The sequence below is a fragment of the Pteropus medius genome, unplaced genomic scaffold (assembly GCF_902729225.1).
Source record: "Pteropus medius unplaced genomic scaffold, Ma_sr-lr_union100, whole genome shotgun sequence".
In the NCBI taxonomy this organism is placed as follows: Eukaryota; Metazoa; Chordata; class Mammalia; order Chiroptera; family Pteropodidae; genus Pteropus; species Pteropus medius.
The window spans coordinates 17,859,078-17,880,176 of NW_024349802.1; the positions used below are offsets into that span (position 1 = coordinate 17,859,078).

The following is a 21,099-nucleotide window of genomic DNA, read 5'->3' on the forward strand; positions in this document are numbered from 1 at the left end:
GGAGCCCCAATAGGCCCTGGGGCATTTTTGGGGACCCCATGGTTAGTGTCCAAGTATCTTTGGGTGGGGGCTTCTTAAATGGTAGATTTGGGGGCTTTACTCCAAACCCACAGAATCAGACTGGCTGGAGCAGGGCCCAGGGTTTGCCCTCTTAGCTCCCTCTCCAGAGGCCCGCTTTTGTCTGAGAGCCACTGCCCAGGGCTCCCAGAACCATCTGCCATCCACAGGCAACTTGACCTGTTCAGGCATCTGGCCCAGGAATTTAAGAGAGCTGAGACAGAGATCCTTCCTTTCCTTGGAGGAGATGGAAGAGGAAGACGGAGTTAGGTGGCCCTGGGGCCCTCAGATACCTGAGAAGCCCAAGGCCATGGGCCCCCGTGCCCGCCAGGGCCCCTCACCTCCATGAGTGCAGGCTCCCAGAAGGTTGACTATATTCTCATGCTGGCCCAGGTGACTCATGATCTTCAGTTCTGACATGAGGGCCTCCTTCTCATCGGTGTGAGCCGTGGCTGGGAGATGGGGTCATAGGTTCCACATACGGGGAGAGGACAGGACATGGAGAGCCACACAGAAAGGACACACCCAGGTAAGCAGGCCAGGGGTATCCAGATCCCCAAAGCCATAAGTGGCCAAAAGAGGGCGAAGGAGAAATGCGGACACACAGAGGGGAGTTAAAGAGAGGGGAGAGATGGCCAGTCACTGAGCAGGTCTCGGGTGGCAGAAAGCCAACCTGTAGCCAGGCCATGGCCCAGGGTGGCCTCTGTGCACCCCAGCTTCTTTGGGACTCAGTCAGAAGCCCCTCCACACCCAGGAGTTAGAGGGAGCCTGGATCTCACAAAGAAATCCAGGAGTCCTCGCCGCCAATCCCAGGCTCTGTCCCCCAGGCCCTGGCAGGTTGAAAATGTGGGTAATGCCTCTTATGGTGGCAAGGGAGGCCCTCCCCCAGCATGCACCGCCTCCCACCCTCTCTTTCCCTCACTCACACTTCAGCATCTTCACAGCCACCTTCAGGACCGCATCTTCCTTGCCCAGACCAAAGGCTGTGGCCTCTACTACCTTCCCAAAGGCACCAGCTCCAAGGGTCTTACCTGCCACACATACAGACTTCTTAGGTCCCTGGGCACCAATGGGCCCTCTCTCTAGGGGCCCACAGGTGCCCCGAAGCCCATGCTGCCTTGTGATTCGAGGGCCTGGTGGGCTGAGATCTCATCTCACCAAATTGCAGGTTGTTTCGGGGGAACTCCCACTTCTCATTGTAGGGCAGCTGAGTGGGATCAATGAAAGTGTAGTTGTTGCCCTCATAGCTCTCAATGATCTTCCAGCGCACCTGGTACTTGGGCTTCTGCAGAGGGACAGGGAGGAAGCACGGGTCAGCTGGGCCTGGCTGGTGGGTCTTGGATCTCAATCCCGACTCCCAAGGGCAGAGGGAGTGGACAGTCGCAAGTCTCTCGGCAAGAGGAGGCGGAGCGTGGCCTGAGACCTGGTGAGAGGGGCCGAGTCTCCTATGCCCATGGCACTGAGAGCTCAATCCCTTCCTGGCTCGGCCTCACCGTGCAACCTTCCTTTCCACAAGCCTCAGTCTCCCTACCTGTGTATTGACAGACTTGGACAGGATCACCTCTGAGGGCCTTGGTAGAACTGATAATTTGGTCATTCATCGGCCAGGAGGGAGGGTGGAACTTGAGATCTGTCCATCCATCCATCTATCCTCCCATCCAAATATTGTTTTTATTTTTAATTATGGTAAGCTACACATAACATAAAAGTTACCATCTCAACCATTGTGAGTATACAGTTCAGTAGTGTTAAGTACATTTACGTTCTTGTGCACCTGACGTCCAGAACACTTTTCATCTTGCAAAACTGAAACGCCACACTCATAAACAACTCCCCATTGCCTCCTCCCCGCATCCCCTGACCACCACCATTCCACTTAGCTCATGAATCTGACTATTTTAAGTGCCTCATATAAGAGGAATCATGCAGTATTTGTCCTTTTGTGATTGGCTTATTTCACTTAGCACAATGTCTTTAAGGTTCATCCATGTCATTGGATGGGACAGGATTTTTTTCCATTTTAAGTCTAAATAATATTCCCTTCCAAATAGTTCACTGAGCACCTATTTGTGACAGGCATCACTCATTCAGAGTTGAATAAGACAAAGTCCCTGGCTCATGGAGTTTGCATTCTAGCGACTAAAACAGGCATTCACCTCAAAAAAATTATATGTATATAATTTTCAAACAGTGCTGTAAAGAAAATAAAGCATGGGATAGAGAATGATGGATACGACTGAAGATAAGTCAGGGGAGGCCCCTGAGGAGGTGAGAGGAGCCAGCCATGTGACTCTGAAAGGGAGCACTTAGCAGTCTCAGTGAACAGACATGCAGAGGCCTGAAGGCGAGAAAGGTTTTGGCAAGTCTGAGTGACTGGGAGGTGCTCATCCAGGTGGCTTGTGGGGAGCAGGGGAGGTTCCAGAGCCAGGAAGGTCTTGAGGGCTGTGACAAGTGAGAGGCCCTTTCTGCCCACAAGGCAGGGAGTGTCTGGGGACCTGAGTTCCTTCCCAGGCTTTACATGCTGTTTCGGACCACCAGCTGGAACAGAGCTGTTTCTGGGAAGGAGGAGCAGCTGCCTCGCTCTTTCCTGCCCAGGGTGGCAGCTGCTCAGGGGCATCATGCCAGGGGCTGCCCATGAGAAGTGCTGATGGAAGACAGAGTTTAGGTAGAAAGTGGAAGCTGGACTTGGGCAGTGGAGGACACTGAGGCCTTGGGTCAGCAATCCGACTCTTTCCTGTCAGCCCCCTTGGGGACGGGGACCAGCTGGGCTGTGCTTAGCAGCTGGGCTCTTTCATGGGCACCCAGGAGGGGCAGGGAAGGTGCTAGATTGTGTGAGTAGGCGTCGGGGAGGAGGAGGGTGGTCTGTGGCTGCAAGTCTTGCTGGGTTAAGAGACAAGGCTCCAGAGAGCCACAGGGAAGAACTTCCAGATAGTATAGTTCCGGAGAACAGACTTCACTTAGGGATAAGGAGGAGCTTCCAGGTTCTGACTGTGGGGAACACTACAGGTAAACGTAAGGACACCCGTGCTGTACCTTAAGAGGAGAGTCCTACATGGGACAGAGGAGGAACTTCCTGAGTCTCGGAAGATGCAAACCTTGTGTGTGGTGCCTCCGCAGCCCAAATGACGGAGACGGAGCCAGGAGGGGATTCTTGGACACCACCAGCACCCCACCACCCCGCCCCCACCTCACCAGCTCCCTGGCCACTTCTATCTCCAGGAGACTCTGCGGCCAAGGCCTCTTTGTCTCCTCACCACTTCTCCTTCCTCTGTCTCCTGCAGCTGGGCCTGAGTCAGCCCCCTCCCCACCACCGCCCCCAGCCAGACAGGGGATATTGGTGAGAGAGAGGGGAGTCGGAGGAAGAAGAGGTTGTCTGGATGGGATCTCAGATCTCTGGATCCCAGACTCTGTACCTGGAGGAGGGAGCGGCTCTCTCCCACCTGCCTCAGGCATCCCTACATCTCTTCCTGGCAAGTGAACCCCAGCTTTACCAGTACACCACCCAGGTCTGGGCCGCTGCCATCCTGGAAAGGGCTCGCGTGTAGCTCCCAGGAGCTTCTACCCAGAGGGGCCTCTCCTCTGCAGGGAGAGGCTGGGATGGGCCACCTCAGGCCAGATTCTGTAATATTGGTGATAGCAGTGAGTGCTTCTCCAGCACTTCCTGTGAGCAGGGTGCTGGCCTACGCGTTCAATATGTGTCATCTCATTCATTCCTCAAAACAAGCCCAGGCCCTTTGCCTACCCTCAACCTCCCCTTGGCAACCAAGGTGGACAGGAAGCATCAAAGTCATTGCTACCCTCCCTACTAGACCTGCTGGTTCTGGCCAGGTGGATGTTCTCTGCCTCAGGAAGGTAGAGACCTCAACGATCCCCACTGGGTACCCTGAGGACCCTCCTGTCTATCTCCAGTTTGCCCCTAGGTCCCACGCCTCAGATCTGACTCCCAGAATCCCAGCCTTGCCAGCCGCCTTCCTGTCCCCTTCACGCTTCCCTGCCTCATCCTTTCTTCTTCGTGACCAACCTCCCTGCCGCCTGCTGACTCCTGGCCTTTCTCTTCCCCCTTTGCACCTCCCTGTGGTATCTCTGGGGAGCAGGAAGGTGATGACTCAGCCTGAGGCAGAAACACTCCTTCCCCCAGAGGAGGCCACCCTCATCCCAGAACTGGGCAGTGAGGACTGAGTCCCCAGGGAAGGGCCGGTGAATCCCAGGGGGCAAAGCAGAGAAGTGGACTGCAGGCCCTGAGACAGGGGCATGACCATCTTGACCTCCTTAAGGTTTTGTTCCATGGGATGCCCTCGTTCTCCTGGCCTGGAGTGGGCTCAGGGGACAGTCGAATTTCCTGGATAGAAAATAAGGTAATGGGGAGTACACATTCCAAAAATGGGCCCACGGACAGATGTCCCTAAACCACGGCCAGCCAGTGGTGCCGGCGGCCGGAGGTGGTGAGGGTTGGAGGGGGGCTGAAGGGGGAACTGGGCACTTCTCTGGAATCTCCGCAGGCCGCCCCGGGCTGAGGAGGCGGCTCTGTGGGGCATTGGGAGGCAGTTTTCAGCTCCATATAAGGAAGAATTTTGCAAGTCAGAGCTGCTCCGAGAAGGAACAGGGAGGTCACAGGAGTGAGTGAGGTCCTATCCCTGGAGGTGGCCGAGCAGGGCTCAACACCATTTTGGGTGTGTAGTCAAGGAGATGCCCAACCTCAGACATCCCTTCAGTCCCAAGAGGCATGAGCTAACTTGGGTTCCCCAGTGAACTTCTTCCTGGGACAAGAGTGTGCAGCTTCCACTCTGAGCCTTGTCTGTGCCCAGCACCCTGTAGAGCCCCCTACATGAATCCTCAGGACAGCCTGGTGGGGTGGCCACCATTATTAACACCATTTCACGGATGGAGAAACAGAAGCTTCGAGACACCAACTTTCCCAGAGTCTCCTGGCCTGAGATGGGCAGAAGCAGGATTCAGACCCAGATTCACCCAACTCGCAACCCCTGGCTGGTAAACCAGACCATCAGTAGGCTCGTGGAATGTCAGAGGAGGAGGCCTGTTGAAGGCCACCAGTCCCACGGTACAGGGCGGGAAACTATTTTGAGGGCAGTGAGTTACCTGAGGTCGTATGGCCAAACAGGGTCGGCGCTGGACCCAGATCCCCAAATTCTTGCCTTGAGGCCCTGGTTTCTTGGGGGCTGCACGCTGAGCTGCCTCCCCATGCTGAGTGCTGGCATGAGCATAAGAAGCCAAACCCATATCCTATCCGTCCTATCTACTCCAAGTCCTCTTCTCACACTAAAACCCCCATGGTAGGTGTGGGGTAGAAGTTATTCACCCCTAAATCATATCACTCCCTTATTCAAACCCACGGACGGCCCTGAGCCTACAGGACAGCGTTCAACCCTCGGATCCCCAACCTATCTCCACCTGCATCTTCTTCTAGGTACCAGTATATCTGGAACTCACCTTGGTCTTCCCCCACCCTTCGCACACATCGCCCTCTCCCCAGGAGACACCCTTTCCCTGAGTTTTATCTCTCCATGCTGCACCCCCCATCATCTAAGGCTTTTCCCTCCCATGCCAAGCCACCTCCTCCAAGTAGTCTCCCTTCCCCGCCAGCGAAAGGGATCCCTCACCCGTGGTCTCCACAGCCCTCCGGCCTGGCCCTCTCAGCATCTGATCACACTAGACACCATCTTTTGTGCAGGCAGGCAGCTAGGCCAGGTGGGGAAGGCCATGGGTCTGGTGTGGGAGGCTCCTGGAACCCTTGGGCAGAGTCTTCAAACTTCCCAAGCCTTGGTCTCCATACTGTAAAATGCTGACTGCTACAGTCCCTGCCTCCGGGTGTTGTGAAGGTTAAATAAGATGACTAGGTGTTTTGCATAATGGTTAAAAACATGGCCTTTTAAAAACCAGCCTCCGCCACTGACCAGCTCTACACTAGAGCAACCGTCTCAGCCTTCCAGAACCTCAGCTTTTAACTCTGTAAAATGGACTTAGTGATACTGTCTACGTGCCACGGCTGTTGAAGGCATTAAATGGGAGGATGTAGGCAACACAATTAATAAAAAATCGCTATCACTGATGGTGCACTGATTGTGACGGGCAGCACTCCAAACATCACTGTGCAATAATAAATGGTAGCTTTGAATAATAATATTAACTAACAAAGAGGTTGGTGATGGCCAGGCCTTCCTCTTCTACTAGACCACCTGCCACCTGAGAGTGAGACACAGGCCTGGCCCCGCGAAGTCTTCTCTGTGTGCCTGCAAGCTTCTGGCCGGGACAAGATCCATGCTTACGCCCTCCTACAATCCATTTGTCTCCCTAGAGCATCTTTCGCACTCACTCTTCTGGTGAATTGATTAGCGACTGTCTCCTGCACTAGCCAGTGACATCTAGGAGAGTAGAGCTTAAAGCTCCAAGTTTTAGCCTGCCCAGCACCCACTAAAGAGCTGTTGGCTGAATGACTGGCTGACTGAACGAGTGAGTGTCCAGGGCCTGAAATGGGGATCTGCGTGGCCTGGCGTTGCTGTCCTGTGGTCTGGCACACATGAGGTCTGGCTGCCCCGCCCTGCCCAGTCTCACCTGCTTGTACTTGTACAGGAGCAGCAGGAGCAGCAGCAGCAGCAAGGCCATGATGGACACACAGGCGACAAGCACTGGTGTGAAGAAGGGCTCATCAGGGGGCTGTATGCTGGCTCCTGGAAAGGGCGAGGCGGAGGAGTGAGTGGCAGAGGGAGCCTCCTGCAGCCCCCCCCCCCGCCCCCACTGCGAATAGGCCAGTGCTCTGCCTGGAACACAGTCAGTACTCAATAAATGCTTCGACTGAACAAAGTGTCCCCTCACCTAGAAGCCCCCCGAGCCTCAGGGAGCCTTCCGGCAGACCTTCCTCATCCAGGGGCAGGGAGGACTGACCCTCCAGCTCTGTTCATGCCCAGCCCCAAACCCGCAGGAGTCACAGCCTTTTGTGGCTCGAGTCACGCAGCACCACACCTGCCAGGCAAGGAGCCCCTCCGCAGCAGCCTGTCCTAATGCCTTGGCTTGTACACACCACTGGTGACGGGGCTCACCACCACACGTCTGGGTAGTTCGAACAAAAAGACTAGGTGGGAATCTGCCTTCCTGGCCGTTCCCTGCTGCTCTGTGAGTGCCCTTTAGAAACACGCAGCCCTCCCGAGGGTCTGAAAGCCAGGCTCGCAGCCCCTGGGTCTCCTCTTCCTGGATCAAAAACCCTGGCTCTCACGATGTGTTTTAAATGACATAATTTCCATCACCTTGCTCAGATCAACAGTGTAGGTCTGAGGCCAAATCTCACCGGCCACGTAGGAAGTGTGTGACATCGAACCTGTAACTTCTCCCCAAGCCTCAGGTTTATCATCTCCAAAGTCGAAAGAAAATAGTTTTAACTTTCTCGGTTTGTGCACATTCATTGAGACAATGCCTGTAAAGAGCTTAGCGCAACTCCTGACACGGTGCAAGCATTCAATACCACGCCGGCTTTATCACTTCTAATATATGACCACCAGCAGTGAGACTGAGCGCAGCCATGGGCAGCTGTGTGTGGAGTCGGGCCCTGGCGGCACTTGCTTCCAGGCCAGCAGCTGGGGCCCTGGAAGGCCACTTCCAAGTCAGGCAGCGGCTCTTGCTTTGTCTTCTCTGGGCCCAGAGAGCCTTGCCAGGCCTGGCATGCAGGGGTGCTGAGACCTGCCTGTCAGAAGCTGTGGGCCTCTGCACAGAATCTGAGAACTACCCACATAGCACCTTTGTGGAATACAGACAAAGGCGTCCTTTCCTCTTTGCAAACGTAGCCTATGTTAGTGCCCGGGGCTGGACATCAGCTCCACTCTCGGACGGTGGCCCTGAGAAGAGAAGACTGTGTCTCTGGTAGGAAGGGATTCAGAGAGGGATGAAGAAGGCCACCAAGGCTGGCCCTGGAGTGGGGTAGGACTGCGTGCACTTGTCATTGACTGCCTCCCTCACCAGCCTCTAAGCTCCGTGGAGGCACGGCTCCTCTGCGTCGAGTGAGTGTGCCTGGCACACAGCAGACACCAGATATGTAATTGTGCATTAATGAATGAGTTAAAGTACAGGAGTATGATCAGAGGGGCCAGTTAGGCTGTGCTTGCTTCCAGCTGCTTTCTATCTGTACCTCACGTCTGCTTCCCCTCCGCCCTTCTCCCCCTGCCTCTAGTCCTGAGAGGTTCAGACTCTCCCATCTGGCTTCTTCGGGAGACCTTTGCTCAGGAGTTGCCTAGAGTGGGACCCACAGAGGTAGGACTCGGTTCCGCTGGGATCTGCTCCACGTTAGAACTCTGGCTCCCTGAGCTGGGGCAGTATCCTGGGCCCTCCTCCCTACCCACCTGAAGGGACAGATGACTGCTCACCTACAGATACGTGTGAGAAGGCCTGGGAGCTGTTCCCCGCACTGTTGCGGGCTCTGCACTCATAGGTCCTGTTGTGTTCCAAGGTCCCAGTGACCAGCAGGCTCCGGACAGTCACCTTGTGGAAGGGCTTCTGGCTCAGAATCTCGGGGTGTGGGTCCTCGAAAACCAGTGCTTGGGCCTCGTCACATCTGGGAAGAGCAGAGTGGGGCTCAGAGTGTCAGGATGCCAGCCCCTGCCCCAGCCTCTCAGTCTGAGTGAGGAGTGAGAGGAGCCCACTTACCTATCAGTATGGCCACTGCACTGCACCCATGTCACATTGGGCTGGGGGTACCCAGAGGCATCACAGAGCAGGGCATCAGAGCCATTGATGGGGTTCCACGCGACTCTTACCTCTGGGGGATCTGAGGAGGGAAGGCAGAGTAGAAGAGGGATTAGCCCAGATGCCCCAAGTCCCCGTGCCTGACCGTCTTGCACTGAACTTTCCCTCCCAGCTTTTCTCTCCAGGCAGCCCCGGGGACCCCACATCCCTAAGACCCGCTCCATCACTCACGTTGAAGGCTGAGCTCAAAGGTCAGAGCATCCTCGCCTCTGGCGTTTCTGGCCCAGAAGGAATAGCGGCCAGCCTCATAGGGCTTCAGGCGAGGCAGGTAGAGGGTGGAGGTGTACCTGTGTGAGAGGAACAGGATATCTGGGGTGAGCACCAGCCCAGATATGCCCCCGACTAGGACAATGGGCTCAGACAACCACTCTAAAGAGCTTTGTTTTACTTTTGATAAAGTGTCCAGGGCACAAGGGCCTTGGCTGAGCCAGGAACCCAGAGTGGATGCCTTTGAGATATGGGAAAACCATCGACCCAATTTCCTCAGATGGTTGTCTTATCTGTAAAGCAGTTTTGTTCTGTGGTTTAGCGGAGGTGATGTCTGCAGAGCACCACCACCGGGAGGCACATCCCAGGCCCCACCGCACGTGCCTGCTTCCACCACCATCGCTGGGCTAAGCCATCCCTGCCAAAAACGCCAGCATCCAGGTCAGCTGCCGTCCCTAAAGCTCCAACCCTGCCCAGAGGGACTGTGAGAGGGATGAGAAGCAGGATGTAGCCATGAGGTTACAGAGACCAGGGGTCAAGTCCTGGTACTGCCATTTCTTAGCTGTGTGACCTTAGACAAGTGCTTAATCTCTCTGATCCTTCACTTCCTTATCTGTGAGGACAACATTGATGGTAATTAACTCACAGACTGGACCTGAGGATTAAGGAGATATGTATTCAGAGTGTTTGACACGGAACCTGACTCACTGTAGGTACTCAATTTAATGGTGCCTTTTATTATGTAAAAAGCCCGGAAGCAAATACATACAATAAAATCTATCCTTGGCTGATTTTAGGTAATTTTTGAATGTTTCTCTTGCTCTCTATTTTAAAATTTATCCATAATGAATATGCATTGTTTATGTAATAAAAAATGTTTTAAAAAATAAATTATAGGAAATTACCAGCTCTTCTTCAGAAAATGTCTGCAACCACTACCAGACTAAAACCCATTATATTTAAAGGGTATTCAGACCTTTGGCATACAGAACTTTTGAAATAACTAACATTTACCTCTTAAACTGAAAGATTTCAATGAAAAGTCACCATTATGAACAGCATACCCATCACATGAGCTAAGTTTGGTGGCTATTTGGCCCATAGGCTTGTCTGCCTTGCGATGAATGGCCACAGACTACTGTGTTTGAGGGGTTCTCCCTGGTTCCTTTCCACAAGGTCCCTGTTGCTTATGGACCCCTGAAATCTGTCTATGGACCAGGCTCCCTCCCAGGGGTCCGCAGACTCCAGATTCAGAACTGGAATGAGGAAGATGAGGACAAGGGAACATCCTTGTTGATTCTAATCATCAACAAACAAGAGTTCAAGAGCCAATGAGGTCTGGGCTTCAGGAGCTATAAAGAAAACCTCGGAGATGGTTGAGAGTTGGAAGGTGTCTAAGGGATTATCTAGCCCAGGGATGGCAAACGGGTCTACTCTTGTGAGCCAATTATGATAAAAATACTGTCTGGAGAGTGTGTCGAGGACTCTGAGTCTACATCTAGACTCTGCGGGAAAGTGGCTTAGGGATACCTGTCGTGAGTGTGGGAGAGGAAGTTATCACATGCACCACATACTCACTGTCCACGATCGAGCTGTATGCTCTCATTCAAATAGAATAAGGTAAAAAACAAACAAACAAACAAAAACCCAACAATTTTAACCCCTTTTATTATCAAAGAGGTAACAGTGCTCCTCTTAGGGTGGAAACTCTCTTAAATAGAATACTGCCTGTTTGGGCCACTTTGGATGGAAAAATAAGACCTTGAAGACATAATCCATAAGGAGACAGGAAAAAGAGATTTCTAAGATGGTACGCATGTGGGAAAAGCAGGATTCTGGGAGAAGAAGGGATGAAGTCAGATAGCACTTTATGAGAAGAGTTTGAGCCTGTGAGGGGGTGGCCAGTGAAAAATTCTGAGCTGGGTGACCACGCGCCCTTACAGAACCTTTTGATTTATCCGTGATTGAGTGATGCTAATTCCTGCTACTCCCACCCCTAAACTGTGTGTGGCAGATAACCTGTAAAATCATTATTAGGAGAGTATCTACAAGTGAAAATCATGAGGCATTGTCTTCTACATTCGGATTGGCCATGAAAGAAAAGAATGAATGAGATTGAGAGTTCTTGGATGACCATGAGCATGTACACCCACAAGAAATGGTAGAATTCTTGAGGAAGGCATTGGATGTCCCAAGGATGTGGGAAATCTCAAATATAGATGACTGAGATTGAAGTTCCACATAGTCAGGGAAAGGGAGACTCAGAAAGGGGAAGGGACCCACTCTAGGTCACACAGCAAGGTTGAGACATGACCCAAGTGTCCTGACTTCTGACTGAAGCATTCCCCATCTGGTTATGGAACTATGCAGATGGGAGCTGATAAGGTGGTACCTGTATGTATCCTTGATGGTGACAAAATTGAGCTTGGGCTGGTGGTTAGAGAAGGGTCCAAGATAGGTCCAGTTAAAAACTTGTAGGCCTGGGTAGGCCTCTACTATGACTTGGAGGTTGAGTGTCTCACCCACGGCCACCTCCTGGAGGAGGTTCTGCTCAGTGGTCAAGTTCAAGTAAGCACTGTCTGGAAAGCAGAACACATAGAGATCTGGCATTAGTGGGAAGATGTCCTGGTTTGTTTATTTGGTCATCCATCCATTGATTTAGTCATTCAGCTGGACACTGCTGGGTGCCTTCTGTGTGCCAGGCACACAGTCCCCATCCCTAACCAAGATTTGCCCTCTGACATCTCTCTTCCCACCACCTACCCCAGAAACCCAGGGCTTCAAACTCTTCTCCTCACTGAGTCCCTGGGAGAACCTGGGAAAATTCTTATTCTCCTTGATGTCTCCACCTCCTTATTTGCATAATTAAGAGATTGGCTACATCTTTAGTTATAACTTTTTGAAAAAAATTTTAGCAGTAAAAACAAGTCTGTTGTTTTTTTCACATGCCCCCATCCATTTCCCCTTCCTCTGATAATAGTTCAGTCAATGTGGCGTCCACATCCAGCATGTAATTCAGGCCAGCCAATAAGAGTAATGTGTCCCCTTTGGACCAGTGATTGGTTTGGTACAGGCACATGAATCCATGAGTCCATGACACTCATTTCCATGATTTTTGTTGGAACTCTGGGAAGAGAAGATCTCATCCCACTGGGGTTACCGTGCCTGGTGCAACTAGGGAACACACACAAAAAATATACAGCTGAGAGTCGGGAAGGAACAGATTCTTGTCCACATCATCTGAATAACTAGATCCAACTGTACCTGAAGCTCATATCCATGGCATTTTAGCTATAAGGCCAATAAAATACTCTTTTGATTAGGTCAGTTTAAGTTGGCTTCTGTTAACTTGTACCTGAAAGAGCCCTGACTAGCTTCTCCTAATTAAAATGTGCATAAATGAAAGTCAAGCTACTCTGGGGGATCTGAGGAGGAAAAGTGGAAGGGATCAGCTCCAGAGGCCCCAAGTCTCCTTGGTGTTCTCGGGACACCCCGTTCTTCCCTCATGATCACACTGGGTGAGCACTGTCTGTTCACATGTTTAAGTGACACGAATGTCTTAGGCAAAAATGAATGAGTGAATGAATGAACAGTGAAGTCCAGAAGGGAGCTACTAAACATCGATCCCAAAACAGAACAAAACGATGCTAAAAAAAAATGCAGCATTGCACTATAGGAACTCCAAGGAGGGATAGAGGGGTTCTAGGGGAGGATCAGGGAAGGGTCCCAGAGACTTGGCTCCCTAGCCAGGCCTAGGATCAGGGAATTCGAGCAGAGATATTCTTAACGATGTCTTCTTCTCTTCTATCAGCTCCCTCCTTCTCAATCCTGTTACGTACCTCCCTCATCCCAGAATCCCTGCCAACCTCCCCCACCACCCTGATGCTCACCTACCACCCGGAAGACCATGGAGGTGGAGCGGATGCCCTGGGCGTTTTTGGCCACACAGGAGTAGTTGCCGGCATCTTGGAAGCCTACTTGATCGAGGTTGAGGGTCAGGACTTTTTGGTAATGGTTATCATGGAAGTCAGAGTGTTTAGAGATTGTGAGCTACAACCAGAAGGAATGGAAATGGTATACCAAAGTTGTTTAGGGATTTAAAAGGTTTAGGTTCAAATCCTCAGCCTTTCCTTGGATGAGGGATTGACTTCTGAGCCTCAGTTTCTTTATCTGTAAAATGTGACTAATACTGACCCCATGCTCCTAGGGCTGCCGTAAAGAGTAAATAAGACATTGCATGCAAATGGCATAAGGCTATGCCTGGCACACAGTAGGCACAGTGGGAGGGGAGAGGGTTCTCAGAAGCAGCCTAATGCCATTCCCTCCTGGGAACACTCTCCTTTCCTCCCTCTGTATCGGTCTTTGTGAAATAGCCTGATAGCCCTGAGCTTCGAAGGTGGCCTAGGAACACCTTGCTAAGTCAGAAGTGAGCAGACACCTGGCTCTTGTCTACAGGCTGGAGCAAAGGTCATGGGTAAAAGGGGTAGAGTACTATTTCCTCTACCTGACCCCACAAGCTTCAGTGGCATGAGCCTGAGACATGGTTTTGGACCAGCTACTGACTGGCAGCGATATCCCTGGTGAGTCTGCCCCCTTCTCTGGACCCGCCTAGAGAGCTGGCTTGGGAGGCTGGGGGCTTCATCCTGCAGAGCCTGGTGTACTGGGAGTTTGAGAAGACTTTACCCTGCTGTCTCCCCAGGGACTGACCTTAGTGTTTCCTCGTTGGAGAGAGACATCAAAGTTGACACCAATGTTCCTGGCTGAGCACACAATCTGGGCGGCCTCACCACGAATCCGCACTAGCTCTGCAGGCTCCAGGGTAACATTTGGGGGCCCTGGAATGACTGAAGCCAGGGGAAGGGACCCATGAACACTCAGGCCAGAGCTATTGCTCTGCTCTCTACCGTGGGTCCCCACTACGCTCCCAGCCCAAATCCTGGGAGGCAACATCAATGCCTCAATTTTCCCCACAGTAAGTCTCGTCTCCCAAATAGACATTGAAAAGTCCGCTTCCCTCCACCACCACCGCCTCTCCCCAGTCTCAGAACCAACCTTTGCTCTGGGCTCCTGGAAGGCCTCCCTGCTTTTCCTCCAACCCCACCTGGACCCCTCAGAGCAGCCCATGCGAGCTCTTAAGAAGGTAAATTCTTAAGAGAGAGATCATGACTCTCTCTCTCGTGCCAATATTCAATTTAGTGGCTTCCCTTCACTCTCAAAATAAAAGCCAAAGTCTTTCCCACATCCCCAGGCCCTGTTACTGACCAGCTGAACACCTGCCATCCTACGCTCACCGCACTGCAGCCACCCTGGCCTTCGCACGGCAGAGCCCTGCACTGGCCCCTTGCTCCTGGAATGCTCCCTCTCCCACACTTTGAATGAGTGCCTGTTCTCACCCTTCAGCTCTTTCACTCAAATGTTCCTCAGAGAGGCCTTCTGTGACCAGTTTAGCTGAATTAGCCTCACACCTCCCCTCAATCCCAAACATACACACACACATATCCAGCTTTCTCCGCTTGGGTTTCCTGTTAGTCACAACTGGTATGTTATTTACTTTCTCTCTAGTCTGTCTTGCCAAGTAGGGTGGCAAATCTATGAAGGCGCTGTCCCCAGCAGCTAGCCCAGTGTAGTAGGCACTAAATTAATATTTGTGGCTGTTGCTGTGGTTGAAAGACGATCTAAACCAGTTTCCCAAGGTCCAGAGACACTAAAGAGCTCATCCAAGGTCACCGAGGGCGTCATAGCAGAACCAGGGCCCCGGGCAGCCCAGAGCCCTGCAGGATGAAGTTCGGGGAAAACACCCCAATGGCCTCTTCTGCCCTCAGAGTGGGGTTTTTTCACTTCCTTGGCGGGTTTCGTGGCCTCAAGCCCAAGCTGCTCTGACTTCATTAGAGGGACCTAATTCTTGTCTCAAGCCCAGGTCCTGAGCCTGGGGCCTCCTTCCGTATCAGCCCTTCCAGAAACCAGAATCCTGTCCACCAGCCCAGCAGGGGCAAGCGGGAAAAGGAGCAAGACCGCGCCACCCCTGCTCCCCATGTCCGCCCACAGTGAGCACCGTCTCACATGGCCACCACCGCCTCCCTGTCACTTGGCTGACCACCCCACCTTCACAAGCCCAGGGCCCAAGCACCAGGCTGGCACCGCGTGGGAAACCTGCATCTGAGAGTGTGGGAGAACATCCGGAGCCTCTTCCCGCCTCCTGGCTTTGCACCTGCTGTTTCCTCTGCTGAAGAATATCTTTGCAGGGCCACCTCTTTCTCGTCACTCGCTCTCTCAGCAAGGCTCCCCCACTCCCTGTCCCCACGCACTCGACTCCATCACCTCGTTTAATGACTTTCCTAGCATGTGTCATAATCCGAGGTGATTCTGTCCATCGAGTTATTTTTTTGCATGTGGTCTGTCTCCCTGCCCACATACCGGACTTGTCCTGCCACAGTAGGACAAGATGACTGTGGCATAATTGGAAGGAAGAAACAAAAGAAGAGAGACACTCGTTATCTCCCAGGAGGTCCGGGCCCCGCCGCCATGCGCGTGGCTGCCAGCCCTCTGTCCCTGCCCTCGACATCTGGTCGGCCCATCCCTGCCCCACACACCTTTCTGCACTGTAAGCCGGATGCCATTCGTCGTCACCGTCCTGCCAGCTACTTGAGCGCTGCATTGGTAGTCATGACTCTCAATGAACTTGGCCTTGTGGATGGTGAAGCCATGCCAGGGTGAGAAGGAATAGTTGGTTTGGCGCAAGACAGGCCGGTTACGCACTCGCACCAGTGAGACTCCTGCCTCCAGCTCCGGATCAGTGAGAAGGCAGGGCACCAGCGCATCCTGACCCTCGAACACTGTCACTTCTTCGGCCAGCACATTCCAGGGCCGAGCAGGGTCTGGGGAAGAGGGGGATACAGGGTCACAACTGCCCTCCCTTCCCCAGGCCGGATGGTCTCTGGACTTTGGTGATAGGGAGGCTCAGATATGCCGATCATTTGCCTGAAGTCACACAATACCAGGGAAGCTCAGCGGATGCTTCAGAGTGCGGGCTCTGGAGCCAGGTCCAGTCTCACTACTTGATGCTGTGTGACCTTGAGCAAATGATTCAACCCCTCTGAGCCTCTGGAAAATGGGCATAACCATGGAACTTACCTCACAGGGTTATTGTCAGGACACTTTAAATTAGGAGCACAGCCACAGTTCCTTGTTCACGGCGGGCACTCAGTAAATGTGGACCCAGTTTTTCATGGTCGGTAATATTAAGGCCCAGCCCTCCTGCCCATTCCTGGCGGGGCCTGCTAGACCAGGCCTCTTGGGTATGGGCCCAGATTCCTCACCTTTGACATAGAGGTGGATGGTGGCGTTGCCCCCCAAGGGGTCTCCAGGCTCAGTGCAACGATAAGTCCCAGTGTTTTGGAAGGTGGCGTTGTTTGTGGTCAGGATGCTGCTAAGGCCCTCAAGGCCCAGGGTCCAGTATGGGGAGGAGAGGGGGCCATCCCATTCCACGCTGCCATTGCCCACACATCGCAGGGTCACTGTCGTGCCTGGCTTCACGACCAGCTCAGGGCCACTGGGTTCTATCACCGGTACCCCTTGAGCTGGTGAGGGGCAAAGAGCAGACAGATGTGAGGTCTGAGGCGATGCTCTCTGGGCCATTCCCTGCCGCTGAGATGGGTGGTGTCCTGGCAGGGGTGATGCTGGTGCTAGGGTTCAGCTGTGACCTGCACCTTTAACAAGTCCCTGCACCTTTCTGGTCATTTGCTCAGCCCCCCATCCCAAACCTGCTCAGGGATGGACTGAAGTCTCCGATGCCCAGCAGGCCCCTCCTCTGAGAAAGGGGCTGGGAGCTTTCTCAGCCTCCCACCCGGCCACTGCCCCACAGGAGGCTCCCCTGCCCCCTGCCTCAGTCTTCCCAGCTGTGAGAACATCATTCCTCTCCCCAGGAGTAGATTCTTTCAGCCTCCTGAAGTAGGCTGCATCCTTAGTGTGGGAGCCCAGGGCCTGGTTCAAAGCAGGGGCTTGAACAAGCAAAGGAAGAGACAGATGAATGGAATGTTCATAGCAAAGTCATTCAACTTAATTCATATGGGGAAGGAGAAAAGAGGGGTAGGATCTTGGCCCTGCAGAATTAGAAAGGCCCTGCTGTGCCCGCCCCCATCATCAGTCTGTAGCACAGTGGGTGTTTCAGAGTCTCTGTGCCTCAATAGCCTCCCTATGAAATGAAGACAATAATTATACCCATTTATTGAGATGTCAGGACATTTAAATACATGGAAAGCCTTTAGAACATCACCTGCCACCAAATAAATACTCAGTAAGAGTTAGCCATTACATTTACTATCTAGTCTACCCCAGCAGCCCTCCCTGACACCCCAGCACTGCTTTCTTTACTGGAGAGCCAATCTCTTTTAAGGAAAATTTTTGTGAAGGAGAAAAGAGGACTTGAAACCCATATTAGGTCCTCCGGGAAGAAGACCCGTTGCCTCTGCAGAGTCAGCATTTTTCCAGGGCCTAAAATAGGGGCTCAGGAGGGAAGTGAGAGCTGATTCAAGGCCTTGGAGGGGCCGCCAGGCGCCTTGGCCTGTGTGGGCGGAAACACATTGCTGGCGCCCAGCCTGGCCCCCGTTTCCGTTCTGCTCGCGGCCCTTCTGCCTGGGATGCTCTCACTTCTGCTTCCTGACCCTCCTGACCACTGTCCCCTCTTTGAGGGAGAGATTCCCAGGAAAGGAAGTGCCATCTTCTTGGGCATCAGAACACCCTGGGCTGCGGGGCCTGGCTCTGTCTGCCACTGACCCACATGGTATCCCAGCGAGTGCAACCCCTTGGTTCTGACGATAGGACGCTCCAGCCCCAAGGGCGTTGGGTGAATTCAGGGCTTCTTCACTGTCCTGTATGCAAGCTCCTCAAACGAATCTATTCATCCCGCCACCACCATCGACCCCAGAGTCAGAAAGATCTCTGTCAAATGATTACAAGAGGGCTTAACTTATGTTTTTATTTCGTACCCATCAAAGGTGTGTAGCCTCTCTACCTGAGCTTCTGATCGGCATAAAGGATCAAGTGAACTGGTGGATTCTGCCAAGGCCAACACAGGGGGGAGGCGAGGCTGTAGCCCTCCTGTGCCAATGTGACCATCAGGGAGGGGAGCAGCGTCATTTCAGGTGGGCTGTCTGCAAATAGAGCTGGCACTGCCCTATTATAGCTGTAGTGATGTGGGCCCCAGGGGTGTTACTGTAGAGAGGCGTTTAGACTGTGGGGTCATACCAATGTGAGTCTGAACCTTGGTTCTCCCTTATAGGCTGGGTAGATGCCTTCACTTCTGTGACGCTTAGGCTACCCTCTCGTCCAGTGACGTAATCCGTGTTCCCACCTCTGAGACATCCTGAGAGGATTCAGTGAGGAGACACACAGCTAGCTCCATCATCTGCTCCTGCCCTGGGATACTGCTTCAGTCGCCACATTTCTAACCTCCTTTCTGATCCTGACATCCTGATATCTAAAGTTTTTAACTTTTATAGGTCAGAGTCTGTGACTATAACATCACACGGTCTTGGATTCTGTGTTCCGTTTCTGTACCCACTTGGTTTCACAGGAGCCTCTCCCTTCCCCTCCCCATCCCTGTCCCTCTAGCCCCTGCCTTGGCCTCCTGGAAATGTGGTCAGAGAGAGACGTCTGTTCTATTTTGTTGTGTCCTGTTGTCTCAGATATTCACGCAGGACAAGATGGACACCCTCAACTTCCACCCCCAGTTTCCCCGGCACTGGCAGGCGGGGAAAGCCTGCTCGGGACTCGTCTTCCCTGCAGTGGGCGCTGGGGCATGGTGAACCCTGACCAAGCCCCTCTGTGTGCCTATCCAGTTTTCACTCTCTCATCTCAGCTCCCCAATTCTCTCCATGCCCCAAACCTCCTTGCCTCCCACTTACTTGAAAGACCCCTCCATCATCAGCTCCCAGGACATCCCTCAACCTCCACTCCTCTCCCCTAACACACACACTCTGGCCTGGGACACAGCCCTTCCTCACCAAGGATCTTCATAAGCCTCTCCCCATCTAGGGTGCTCGACTCCATCCCCAGACTCCTCACAGCAAGACCCCCGCAGCCCCACTCGCTCACCTCTTATCTCTCCTTCCAACTCCTCACCCAAGTCCCCATGGAAGGACCACTGCCCCTTGGGGCCTTTCCAAGTCAGGTCCTGCCTATAATCAGTGAGCTGGCAGAGCCCTCAGGGCTCTCTGCGGCCTCCCTACTCAGTGTAGCTATGGACCAGCAGCACTGGCATCTTTTAGGAGCTTGTTAGAAATGCAGAATCTCAGGTAGCACCTGAAACCTTCTGAGTCCGAATCTGCACCGTAGTAAGATACCCAGGTAATCTGTGTGCACAATAAAGTTGGAAAAGCTTTGCTTTGGTCGAGTCCCTCACCACCCCCACTGCCTACTGTTGTGGACACTGAAACCCTGAGAGCAACAGGGGCTTGTTCAGGACACACTCAGTAAGTCAACATCAGAGCTGAAACTTATCCGCAGCCCTAGCTGGGCTGCCTCCACCCCACTCACACCCTCTTTTCCCTCCACTGCCTCTCCAGAGCGGATAGCCACAAACCTGCCGTCCAGGCTGAGGAAACAGAAACGCAGTGAGGGGCAGGAACTTATGGAATCCTTACACAGGGACCCTCTCCGTCACATCTCCCCCAACCCGCGCCCAGGGCCCTCAGTTCTGCTCTTACCATGCCAAGCTGTGGCCACGAGCAGGACCAGTAGAGCCCCTGGGCCCATGGCCTCGCTGCGGAGGCGGCAGGCTGATGCAGGGCTGGGGGCTGGGCAGGCACTGGGTCTCCCAGCTGCTCACTTTGCAGGGACCAGGAACGCTGCCTGGACAAGTTCCTCTCGCCGCACCGACTATTTGTCTTGTTTCCCTCTTCTTCCTCCTCCTCCTCCTCCTTGTGCTGATCCCCTTCTTCCCCTTTTAGCTAGCAAGGCAACCACAGAGTTTGGAAATCTTGGGTCTTTAGAAGAAAACAAAGCCATGACCCCCAGGGGGAGGAGTTGGGAGTCAGGGGCCAGCCTGAGCCTGGGGGAGAAGTTTGGGGCCCTTCTGAAACCACCTCCAAAGGGTTCTGTCAGGAGACACTCCCAAGGTCAAGCGGTCAGTCAGGCAGTAGCACAAATGGGGTTCTTCAGAGTGGCCGGGTGGCTTTGGCTATGCCAAAAGGGGGTTGGTCTGGGAGGGCCTGGTAATAGCAGCAAGAAGCTTCCATTTATAGGACACTCACTAGCCAAGCCCTTGACATCCATGATCTCCTTTGGTCCCCACAAAAACTTAATGTGGTAGGTACTGTTATCATTTCCATTTCACAGATGGGAAAACTGAGGTTCAGAGAGATCACACGCTTAAACTTGCCCACGGTTATCGTTTCCAAATGGCGGAAGTGGAATTTGAATCCAGGCAGCCTGGTTGTAGAACTGTCTTTTTGTGGATAAAGTTACTTACTTACTTACTTACTTATTTATTTAAACGAAGAGTCTAATTGTGCTGCTATACTTCTTAAGAAAAAAAAATAGCATTCTTCTGCCCTTCCTTTCCTGGAGGCAATTGTTTTTACTCCTTTTAGTTAATTCTCTTAGTATTTCCTTTCTTGTTTCTAAATAACATGGTTGTAAAGTCACTTCCTGAAACTAAAAAATCCCAACATAACATTGATGCAGGAAAATGATCATTCTTTCCTTGTACTGAGATGTATTTCATGTATACATTTTTTTTTCAGGAAAGTTTTTGGATCTGTAGCAATCACGAATTCCAACCAAAACTGACTCAAAAAAAAAAAAAATCTCAATAGATCTATAACTAGCAAAAAGATTAAATAATAATAAAAAACCTCCCAACAAAGAAACGCCCAAGACCACATAGCTTCACTGGTGGGTTCTACCAAATGTTTAAAAAACAACGAATCCCAATTCTTCTCTAACTCATTCAAAAAACAGGAGATAAGGGAACATTTTTCAACTCGTTCTGTGAGGCCAGTATTACCTTGACACTAAGGCAGACAAAGATATCACAGGAAAGAAAACTAGACCAATATCGTTTACAAATATAGATGCAAACACACTCTA

At 52.5% G+C, this 21,099-nt stretch overlaps 1 protein-coding gene across 1 annotated transcript in view; it reads right to left on the bottom strand.

Moving 5' to 3' along the window:
* Nucleotides 1-19,945, bottom strand: part of CSF1R (colony stimulating factor 1 receptor) — a 26,293-nt gene extending 6,348 nt beyond the window's left edge. The window contains exons 1-13 of the mRNA XM_039836523.1: nucleotides 19,716-19,945; nucleotides 16,329-16,589; nucleotides 15,603-15,887; nucleotides 13,720-13,856; nucleotides 12,903-13,062; nucleotides 11,405-11,591; nucleotides 8,977-9,092; nucleotides 8,707-8,827; nucleotides 8,427-8,614; nucleotides 6,628-6,743; nucleotides 1,216-1,342; nucleotides 984-1,088; nucleotides 399-509 (exon numbers count right to left, since the gene is read on the bottom strand). Of these exons, the coding sequence (XP_039692457.1) occupies nucleotides 399-509; nucleotides 984-1,088; nucleotides 1,216-1,342; nucleotides 6,628-6,743; nucleotides 8,427-8,614; nucleotides 8,707-8,827; nucleotides 8,977-9,092; nucleotides 11,405-11,591; nucleotides 12,903-13,062; nucleotides 13,720-13,856; nucleotides 15,603-15,887; nucleotides 16,329-16,589; nucleotides 19,716-19,764 (1,963 nt within the window). The 5' untranslated portion in view covers nucleotides 19,765-19,945. The remainder of the gene's footprint in view (nucleotides 1-398; nucleotides 510-983; nucleotides 1,089-1,215; nucleotides 1,343-6,627; nucleotides 6,744-8,426; nucleotides 8,615-8,706; nucleotides 8,828-8,976; nucleotides 9,093-11,404; nucleotides 11,592-12,902; nucleotides 13,063-13,719; nucleotides 13,857-15,602; nucleotides 15,888-16,328; nucleotides 16,590-19,715) is intronic.
* Nucleotides 19,946-21,099: the final 1,154 nt, after the last annotated feature.